The sequence below is a fragment of the Eurypyga helias genome, unplaced genomic scaffold, assembly GCF_000690775.1.
Source record: "Eurypyga helias isolate BGI_N326 unplaced genomic scaffold, ASM69077v1 scaffold13204, whole genome shotgun sequence".
In the NCBI taxonomy this organism is placed as follows: domain Eukaryota; kingdom Metazoa; phylum Chordata; class Aves; order Eurypygiformes; family Eurypygidae; genus Eurypyga; species Eurypyga helias.
Window position 1 is genome coordinate 151,469 of NW_010245693.1, and position 11,327 is coordinate 162,795.

At 45.7% G+C, this 11,327-nt stretch overlaps 1 protein-coding gene across 1 annotated transcript in view; it reads left to right on the plus strand.

Annotated features, from left to right (window-relative positions):
* Positions 1-11,327, plus strand: part of KIF26B (kinesin family member 26B) — a gene marked incomplete at its 5' end in the record, with an annotated part of 168,232 nt that overhangs the window by 145,634 nt on the left and 11,271 nt on the right. Inside the window, 2 exons of the mRNA XM_010150171.1 lie at positions 627-789; positions 1,950-5,382. Coding sequence (XP_010148473.1) covers positions 627-789; positions 1,950-5,382 — 3,596 coding nt within the window. The remainder of the gene's footprint in view (positions 1-626; positions 790-1,949; positions 5,383-11,327) is intronic.

Genomic DNA, 11,327 nt, shown 5'->3' on the forward strand with positions numbered 1-11,327 from the left:
AAGCTGTCCTGTACTGAACAATAGAGTAAATGGCAAGAACAGAAAATCTGGTTTCCACCTCAGTGGAAGAAAAGATCTAATATGAAAGAACAACTGTGCAAAGTCTTAAGGCTTGATTGTTTTGTATTTCACCAGCATCATCCAAAATTAATTTCAGTGATTTAACTACTGTTATTATTGAGTTACCCAGTGCCCTGGAAGGCAAGAAAAAATTTTGGTCCTCTAATCTAATCCACTACCTTCATTTCTTCCAGAGCTGGGCAAGAGTCTGTTTGCACACAGCTTGCTGAAAAAGGGCAGCAGTGGGATGTTTGCTGCAGCAACTCCTTAACAGTCTCCAGTGTTGGTCTGCACCTCTGTATTGGCAGTGGTAACAGTGCAGAAGGACTGAGGCCTAAAGAAGACAGAAAGGGGGAATTGGGAAGAGGAAAGAAGTTTAAATGGTAGCCCAGGTTTTTTGAGCATGCTCAGCTGCAGACACAACATAGTGCAAACCTGAGACAGCAAACTAATTAGGATTCCATTAAAAAGAGGAGAAAAAAATCTTGCTGAGACCCAAGCCACATCACAATGGTCAAAGTGAAACCTTGCTCGCTAATGTAGCCTTAATTCATTTTATTTTGCAGAGACAGCAAGCTCACCATGTTGCTTCGGGAGTCCTTGGGGAATATGAACTGCCGCACCACAATGATAGCTCACATTTCAGCCACAGCGGGGAACTACGCTGAGACGCTGTCCACCATCCAGATCGCATCAAGGGTCCTCAGGATGAAGAAAAAGAAAACTAAGGTAAGACAATATATAGCTCCCTTCTTGGAATGGTGGAGGGGGGAGGAAGAAGGACCCTCAAGGATCCATAATAAGGTAGAGCAACATGTAACAAAATCAATAATTAATTCCAAAGTGTGTGGGTTGTATGTACCCTATCCTAGGCAAGTGGTTTAGAGCACAGACTAGGCAGGGGTAAGTGTTTCAGCTTCAGACAGAGAGGATTGAGTTCAGACATACCTACTATAGCAGGTTTGTAAGCTGGTCTCATTTCATGATACAGCTCTCAGAGAGCATTTATTTTCAGTTATGCGCTTAGTGCTAATGAAATAATAGGGAATGAAACTGCTGTAGAGTTAAAGGAAATTGGGATTAATGAAGAATTAGATTCTCTATTAATTAAGAATTAAATTCTCTGCTTCTCAGAGAGAGCAGGAGCAAAATAAAGACAAAGCAATGTGTCCATTGCCAGCGTTGATGTCCCTTTTATTCCCACTGCTTCTAAATACAGGTGATAGATTTTCCAAGAAGTAGAGTGAGAAAGGGCTGTATCTACTTTCATGTTTCAGAGTCCTCGTTCTTTCTGTACAGCATACGGGGTAAATTGGGTGTAACAGGTGAATTTTATGCATTTCATTTAAATTGACAGCCTATGGAATGACAAAACCCTTTTTTTCAATGGATTGAAGAGGGACAAGTGAAGGGATTCAGTCCACACACTATCACAGCAGTGTGTCTCCAGAGACCTCTGAGTGCATGCTATACTATTCCACACACTGGTAGTATGGCCAGAGGGGGATTGTCTTTATTTGTTGTGCTTTATTTGTGTAATGAGTTTTCTTGTTCTTCTTCACATACAAACACACAAAATCAGCAAAGCCTTGCCCAATATCTGTTTTCTTTGGCCAGGCTTAATTAATGGAGGGATCCGAAAACATTTTTTCAGTACTGTTTTTTGGAAGTCTCATGGTTTTAAGTGGGAGGCAGAGCTGGAACATTGGGTTCTCCATTGAAAACCGTTGTGTGTTTTTACTGCAGGATGGTCGATAAGAAGCTTCAGAGATCTGTGACATAGTTTAGACATTTCCTAGTTTAGATGTGACTGTGGCCTTTTTGTGTATGCGCTTTTTGCTAAGAGCTGTTTGCAGTGCTGATACATCACCATCTCTCTCATATTGCAGTACACATCAAGTTCTTCTGGAGGAGAGAGCTCTTGTGAGGAGGGCAGGATGCGGAGGCCAACCCAGCTGAGGCCTTTCCATTCTAGAAACACTGTTGACCCAGACTTCCCTATTTTGCATTTATCAAGTGATCCTGACTATTCGTCCAGCAGCGAGCAGTCGTGTGACACAGTGATTTACGTTGGCCCCAATGGCACTGCCCTTTCTGATAAGGAACTGACAGATAACGAGGGTCCCCCTGACTTTGTTCCCATAGTTCCTGCTCTGCAAAAGACCAAAACCGAGGGCAGGTTGGAGGAAGTTAGTGAATCAGGGCCCAGCACATCTGAAAGAGACTGCCTGAAGTGCAACACCTTTGCAGAGCTCCAGGAGAGGCTGGATTGCATAGATGGCAGTGAAGAGACCGACAAATTCCCCTTTGAAGAGATGCCTGCTCTATTTAGCTCAGACCAGATGTCTAAGTGCTCGGCCTCAAGCCAGCTGGCAGAGCTTAGCCACTTAGCAGAGTCAGATAAGGAAGACACAATGCCAGAATGTCAGCATCCTGATAGAGAAGCCAAGGAAAATATAAATGCAACACCCAGCAAAACGAAGAGGAATCACTCTCCTGTTCCTTCTGGAGCTCTTACTAATGTTTCAACTCCTTCTTCTCCTCGGAGTGTAACAGGCAGCTCTAGTAAAGACCTTAGCTCTTGTCAGTTAGCACACAGCACCAGCTTGCAGAGCAGCAGAGAAGGTCTCAACACCTGTGGATTTGTGGAAGGCAAACCTCGGCCCATGGGTTCGCCTCGGCTTGGCATTGCGAGCCTCTCCAAGACATCTGAGTACAAGCCACCAACTTCTCCTTCCCAGAGGTGTAAGGTCTATACACAGAAAGGAGTCCTGCCGAGCTCCACTCCTCCACCAGCTCCCCTGAGTAAGGATACTGGGATGACATCTAGTGAATCTTTATTGCAGCCAGAAATCCGAACCCCACCTGTAGGCATGAGCCCTCAGATAGGGAAGAGGTTGATGTCCTCCGGCAATGGGGATTTTGAAGAGAGCGTTCTCGATGAAGATCTGCAACAAAGCATGTCTCCGGAATCCAAGAAGGAGATCCTGAGCACCACCATGGTGACTGTTCAGCAGCCATTAGAGCTGAATGGAGAGGACGAGCTGGTGTTCACCCTTGTAGAAGAGCTAACCATTAGTGGGGTCCTTGACAATGGGCGCCCAACCAGTATCATCAGTTTTAACAGTGACTGTTCTGTGCAGGCTTTGGCCTCTGGCTCTAGGCCAGTCAGTATCATCAGCAGCATATCTGAAGATCTTGAATGTTATTCCAGTGCAGCTCCTGTGTCTGAGGTCAGCATCACACAGTTCCTTCCACTTCCAAAGCTGGGCCTGGATGAGAAGTCCCAGGATGATGGCAGCAGGCGCTCATCCATCAGCTCATGGTTGAGTGAAATGAGCACAGGGAGTGATGGTGAACAGTCGTGTCACAGCTTTATAGCCCAGGCGTGCTATGGGCATGGGGAAGCAATGGCAGAACCCCCGGTCCCCGACTTTGCAGGCACCATACAAAGTGCCAGCATGATTTGTGTAAGTGACAAACAGAAGCCAGTGACTGACAACATGCTTATACTGTCAGAAATGGGGGAGGAAGCTTTCGGCAAAGCGCCACCCATCAAAGGCTGTAAAATATCAGCATTAGGGAAAACTACTGTCACAATCAAAAACACTGCAAGCCTCAGCAGCTGTGAAGGCTACATCCCAATGAAGACAAACATTACTGTGTACCCGTGCATTGCTGTTAATCCCTTCAAAGCCCAAGACACTGATGATGCTGTACCGGCAGTAACTGCAGATGCAAAGGTTGCTCATGCCCATAACGGGAAAGAATCCAGTGCTAAGAAGGATATCAAATTTGAAGACCCTTGGCTGAAAAGAGAAGAAGATGTAAAAAAGGACAACTCCGGGAGCAGTGATGGGCCAAGGCCTGACCCAGCTGCAGTTTCAGCCATGCCTGAGCACAGCACGAAGCAGTCCTCAGCGGACAGGGTCAGCAGCAGCAGCGGGGACGCCTCTATCTCCCCAGGATCTGACAGTCTAAAGAGGATTGTGGATGGGTGTGAGGTGGCAGTGTCCAGCTCTGCAACCCAAAGCCCTGTTCATTCCAGTGATGGCTCAAAGAATGGTAGCCTCCCTCGCGGGCTCCCAAAGGCCAGCAAGCCGGAGGAGCCTGACAGTCATCTCCATCTTACTGCCACTGATGGCAGTGGGGTCGGCTCTCCTTCCCTCCCCCAGTTCTCTAAGGCTAGCCTTGACAGGAAAATGGCCTCTCCCAAACACTGTGTCCTCACTCGGCCCAAAGGGACCCCTCCTCTGCCACCAGTGAGAAAGTCAAGCTTGGATCAGAAAAACAGAGCCAGCCCCCAGCACAGTGCAGCCAGCAGCACCACAAGCAGTCCCTCCAGCCAGCCTGGGTCCTTCCTGGCCAGCTTCCCCGAGGAGCTGAATGCCAAACAGAAGGGCCCTGTCATTGACAGCAGCAGCAACAACAGTAGCAGCAAGCTCTTCAGTGCCAAACTGGAGCAACTCGCCAGCAGGACCAACTCCCTTGGGAGGTCCAAAGGAAGCCACTATGAGTGTTTGTCGCTGGAAAGAGCAGAAAGCCTGTCTTCTGTGAGCTCCAAAATGAGCCCTGGCAAAGACACCACCATGCCTAGGGCCGGAAGGAGCCTCAGCCGCAGTGTTATGTCCTCACCCACCAACTCTGGCCTTTCCCAGTCGGCAGGTGCCTCCCCGAAAGCCAGCCAGTCAAAGATCTCTGCAGTCAGCAAGCTCCTGCTGGCAAGTCCCAAAGCCCGCAGCCTCTCTGCCTCTGCCACCAAAACGCTCAGCTTCTCCACCAAGTCTCTGCCTCAGTCCGTAGGGCAGAGCTCCAGTTTGCCTCCGAGTGGGAAGAACATGTCCTGGTCAACGCAGTCCCTAAGCAGAAACCGGGGCTCCAGCCTTGCTTCCAAATTGCCCCTTCGGGCCGTCAACGGGCGGATTTCGGAGCTGCTCCAAGGGAGCGCCAGTGCCAGAGGCATACAGCTGCGGGGAAGCTCAGAGGCAGATGAGCGCGGGGGCCTTCCCGGGGATGAGAAGCCAGCTGTACACATGCTGCCTTCACCTTACAGCAAGATCACCCCTCCTAGGAAGCCTCACCGCTGCAGCAGTGGTCACGGGAGTGACAACAGCAGTGTCCTGAGCGGTGAGCTGCCCCCCGCCATGGGGAAAACAGCTCTCTTCTACCACAGTGGGGGGAGCAGTGGCTACGAAAGCATGATGAGGGACAGTGAGGCGACAGGGAGTGCCTCTTCAGCACAAGACTCCATGAGCGAGAACAGCAGTTCGGTGAGCGGCAGGTGCCGAAGTCTCAAAAATCCAAAGAAACGATCAAATGCAGGTAAGCTTGAGGTGGTGGGAAAGAGGGGCACAGATCAAGTCAGATAACTAGTAAACAGTGGGGAAGGGCTCAGTACCAGCCATACCTCTTGGTAGGGAAGTGAGGCCAGGGTAAGTGTCCTAGGGTCTGGGGTTTCTTCATATTGCAACATGCACAAAACCTGCGTGGCTGCATTGCCTTTGTAGTGGACTCTCCCCCTCACCTATTTCCCATAGGTAGGTTTACTTCACATGAACAGAAGAACATTTATCCCTAAAAGTGGTTAGTATTGCCAGTGGCAGCCACATTCAAGCCTTTATTTATACAAGTATTCTCTGACTTGATTCCAGAAAGATGCTTTTGTGAGGCAGTGAAATGTTAAGCACTAACTTAACTGTTAAGCACTTTGGGCACAAACTCCCTTCTGGGTGTGTTTCACCAGCACAAAGCCAGAGTCTTGCTGAATAGCAGTATCTGTTGTGAGCCCACTTTTGCTCCTTGCATGCTCTGGATGCCCAAAGGTGCAAGATGCCCTGCAGCTGAAACCACCTCTGAGTTCCTTTTTCCCACCTAGAAGATGGAACAAAGTTGTGCCCATACTCCTTGACTCTTGCTTTTTGAGTTATGAGCCCTTCTTTTCCCAGTAATTAATTGTTTTAAAAAAAAAATTAATAATAAATTGTATTAATAAAAATATATGGGAACTATTGTACTTAAGCACTTGCAAACTTGAAACCTTTTTAGTGATCACATAAAGAATCGGAAAGACTTCATCGTAGTTCAGATATAATCAACAGTAATTTTCACCCATCAGGACTTTTTAATTAGATGGAAAGAGCCTCCTGTGTCATACCAGGGCTCTGTGCAGTTGCAACTAGTAAATCTTCCCAGCAGAACGAGTTTCAGAAAGTTGCAGGTCAGGGATCAGAAGCATCCATCAGCTGGTCACTTCACCTTTTTCCTGGGTGCTGTTCTTCCAACCTGAAGTACAAATCCTGCCTAACGTACTTTTGTAAAAAATGCACATTGGCATTGGTGTGCAGAGTTACGTGAAATATTGGTGGCTACTTATCCTACAGTAGCACTGGCTGTCCAGAATATGTTATTCTCATAGAGTTCCTAACTCACTAGCCATTCCAATTGCTGGGATACTCGCCTCTGGGATTCATTTGCAGTGAACAAGTTAAGTAATACATAAGTCTCCCTTTCTTTATGCTCTTGACTGGTAGTGAGAAGAACATGTGCAGCACAGATGTGAATGCAGTAGATACTGCTATTAAAACCACATCCATAAGTGCATGGCTGACTGTAGTACCTGTTCAGAGGATGCATCTGAAAGCGATCACTCCACATGGTACAAGCACAGACCAAGTGATGAAATAATCTTTCTGAAGTTAACTTTGCATCCTATGAGATTCCTATCCCTTCAGTTTATGTGGTAATAAATTGATTTTCTTCTTTCTGAGGAGCTTTTCCTCTAATAGTTCCTTTCAAATATAAACTTTTAAATAGTAACTTGCAAGAAAACGAAAGATGATTTGTATGTTGTGGGGAAAGAAAACAAAGCTGTTCACAGAAATGGTATTTGTGGCTGTATACTGACAACTGGGTTGTGTCTTGCGGAGAAGCTGCCCATATAATATGGACTTTGTCCACAGGACATTTAGATGCAAAAATTTATCAAGTGCTGTGAAAACAGACAGGTGTGCAACTGAGGGAACAGAGAGAAAACAACAAGGTAGAGTTATCTTTATTAGACACTAGAGAACACCCCTCTTCCCTAGGGAAGATACTTTAAAAAAATACTCTGAGTAAAGCTTCAGGTAGAGCCTGCAGATTCTTTAGACTCCAGAGTTCATCCCAAACCTAAATCAGTAGGAGACCAGGATTTGTTTACTCCGATTCTCATAAACCTAGCTGTTTCATTTCACTTCTGTCTGCTTTGATAGCACACTGGAGGCTGGACAAGGCTGGGGATATGTGTTGTAATTATAACACAGCTTCAGATATGTGTTGTACTTTATACCAGGGTTATATTTTGGCTCACAGCTTTGGCTTTTGATAACCCCTGTGCAGGACTGAACCTTGTGTTGGTGACCATGAAAAGAGAGTTATGAAGAGAGGACTGTTTGAAAAACTCAGCTTTCAGGTTGCTCTTGTAACAGTCTGGCAGACAGACCCGGAGAGAAGAGGCTTTTCCATGTTCTAGCCAGCCTTGAGCCTACCTGGCAGAGCAGTGACACTGGCTTGTCGTGCTGTGCAGGTGTGCAAAGGCAGTGAGTGAGGGGGCAAGCAGGAACCTTTCCGTAACAGGGAGCATGGGGAGTCTAAGCTTTGCTGTTTTTTTTACTGCTGTGTAACATCTGACCTGTCTTTTTCACCAAATACAACTCTCGCCAACAGATTAATCTCTTTATTCTAACTTCTTGTGTGGTTTAGTTCTCTCTCCTTTGTCAGCAATGTTGCAGATATCTTCCTGTTGCCAGATTCGAACCTTTGGGGTGGAGGGTTTTCAGTGGAGGACCTGGGTCCCTGGAAGTTCCCTGGCCAATGGGCTCAGCATAGCCTGGCACGTTGACCTCCCTCAAAGACATTTACAAAGCTTCTCTCTTAATTTGGCCTGTCACCTCATGTGGGGAGATTCTGAGTGTGCCATCTCTGATATTTTACTTTTGAGAGTGATTCTCTATATCAATAACTCCTGTATTGTTTTGAATGAGTTGTATTTATATTTGTGTATAAGTACAACCAGAGGGTTTATGCAAATAATAATAATAAAAAAAAAAATCTTTACTACCTTCCATATCTCTATGGAGAAAACCAGTGCCCAGAAATGAATAAGGCTTCACTTTCTTATAACCTAGCTCCAGTTTGCATTTGGTCCTGCAGCAGTGAAATCATAATTCTGTTTTGATGTGTTTGATAATAGTATAATTTTTCACATGTCAGCAGATTTATGATGGCATAAAACCAGGATTATGACTTCAGTGCAGGAGAACATGAAGGAGGAGCTCAGATATAAGGGAGAATAGAACTGTTCACAAATACGTTTTTATTGCATAATAAACAAAAGAAAAAAAAGCAAAGCTTTGCAGTCTTTCATCCTCTGTAATATCTCCTTTCTATAGGTCCATTCTAGTGTGAATGTTCTGTCTTAAGGAACACTTTTTAACAGAAAAAGATAGTGGACAAAGGTTCCAAGCTCTTAAAAGACAGATATTATTTTAATACGTAGTGTCAAGAGCATTGGACCTTTAGTGATTTGCGGTCACAGAACCAGTGTGCTGTAATGGATATGGCACTATAGATATGCTCATTTCAGGTCAGGCAACCTTGTCCACTTTATTTATGATTATTATTAACAGAAATGCTAGCTGTCAGACACGATCAACATGAATCAGCCCGAGGCCCCTGTTAGAGGAGCTATAAAGAGCCTTTAAGGGATCACCAGCAGCTCTGTCAGATCTCACAATTACTTTTGAAGTTCTGACACATTGGAGAGACATCATTTTTTTCTTGAGATTAAGATCTTGTCTTTCAATGGTCTTAAGTGCATTATTTGTATGTGTAGGTGCTTCTTCCCTGGATGTCATACATGAAGCATCAGACCTACATTGACAGCTTTTCAAAGATAAAGCTAGTTCATATCCTTCACTGTTAGCCTTAGGTTAAATTTTGGGCTGTCTGGGTACCTGTACAATTCACAGACAACCCAGTATGGTGTGCACAAAATTAAAAGAAAATTTAAAAAAACATTTCCCTCTTGCATTCTGGTACCTATTGAAAGATCATGTGTTTACATCATGAAGCACGTATGCCTTTCCTCTGAAGATAACCTACCCGTTTAATAAACATTCCCATCTTTCTAGCATTTAATATTTGTCCTATCATGTCAGCATATATTGCCCCAAAGTGACTGCTTATGGCAGAGACAGAGCTATTTAGCCCTGATCTACGGCTGTACATTTCAAAGCTTTGTACAGCTGCTCTTTAATCCATCCGGTGGTTTAAGTATTATTCCGGACCCCATTTACAAATGGAGAAATGAAGACAGATAACTTTTCTGACTTGCCCAATGCCTACAACTAAGTGAGAGCCAGATCCAGGGTTAAATTGCAGGTACCCTTGACTCCTAACATCAACCCCAACTGACTTGGCTGCACATCCAACCCTGCCCTTGCTGAGCCATGGAGAGGAGGGTTTCATTTGTTATTTTCTTTTTGTGGCAGGCCCTTCCTCCCTCTCTGCCTACAAGCATCTGTCAACTGTGTTTTTTCCTGATTTCTTTTCTCACTCCGTTAGCCTTTCCCCTGTAAGAAACAATTGGCATCTCAGCCATATTTCTGGATCTAGCTCTAGTCTCCTCTCTTGGGTAGGCAGTGCTGTCTTGAGCAGGGCACTGAAGCGTCAGGGTATAGTTTGTACAGTCATCACTAGCACCAACGGTATATTATGTTTTTAATTCCTGAGAAATTTCAAGGGCAATGGCGATGATAAGGGTGTTTTTGTAATACTTAATACTGCATGTGATCAGGTAATGCATTCTGGCTGAACTCCGTTTTGCCAAAGCCATTTGTATCCGGGGGACACAACAGGTGTGAGAGGGAGGCAGGCAGGGTGGCAGATTAGGACTTGCAAGATCTATGTTGTATTCTCTGGTGTGCTGCTGCTTTGCTGTATCACCTTGGGCAGCTCAAGTATTTCCGTGTTTTCTGGTTACCAGCTCATAAACCAAGATAATGGTATGGTGAAAAAAAGTAACAGCAGGCGCCTTACATCAGGAGTTAGGTTACATTAGGTGTTACCTACCTGCTTTTTGCTCTTCTGCTTTGGCTTTTAGCATCTTTTACCTAGTTTACTTTGGATGTATGTGGGCATTACTTTAAAACAATTCTCAATGCAAAACCTGACTGGATAATTTCAGAGACACAGCTTTGGTAATTGTTCCAGGTCCTGCCCACTGTGATCGAACAGCAAAGCAAGAGCCAGGGCTCTGATGAGGTTTACTCATTAAAGGCAGGTCCTGTTTGCATGTCACGTGCATGAATGCCTTGTTTTTGCCTTTTACTGCCCTCTCCTACAATGTTATTTACTGGTTCCTGTCCTTTACAGTTTCTCAGAGCAGCCTGTAAGGAGACTTCCTCTGGGGACAGCGGAACAGGAGGGGCTCTGAGATGATTCCTCATAGACGAGGTTTTTCATGGACACCATAGAGACCTTCCTGAGACTGTTTTCTTTCCTTTTCCCCTTAGGAATAGGGTTGGGTACCTAAGAGAGTCCCCATCCCATATGACATGGAGGTAGACCTACGGGCTGTGATCTATCACTGCTTGCTGAGATGGGACAGACCTCTGCCGAGGACTGCGTCTCCTTTTAATTCTCTAGTTAAGGGTTTTTGCAGCTGAGTCTGAGCCTGGAGCTTTACTGGAGCTGGTGCCAGCAGGTGACACATTCAGAGCAGTGCTCCGTGGCCCAGGCAGGCTGGGGGGAGCAGCGAGTGTGCAGCAGCTATAACCCACTGGTGGGGATGGCTGCCTGTGGCTGGTGTGCACGGACCCACCCTGGGCCAGGGCTTGGGCATGAGACAAAGATGTGGAACAGAGTGAGACAGTCAAAGAGGTGAGGCTTAGAGGAGAAAAGTCCTTACCTGCTAAAGGGCTTTCAAGCTGTGTCAGTCTTGGCCAGTTCAGCCTTTGCAAATGTTGAGTATCAGTGAGCATCAGAAAACAAAATCAAAGGGATGCTATGAAAGCGAGGCCAAGTAGAAATGAGGCTGGGGGAAAATTACGGTTTCCAAATGCTTGACTTCCTGAAGTTTAGACCTGTGCCCTGAGTTAGAGTACGTTTTTATCAGCATTTGCAGGACCCTGCTCTTGTCAGTCCAGGATAGGATTGATGTGGATGTATGTGTCTCTGTGTGTGTACGTGCTTTAATCTTCTTTGCATGGGGAACCTGTGACTGTAGA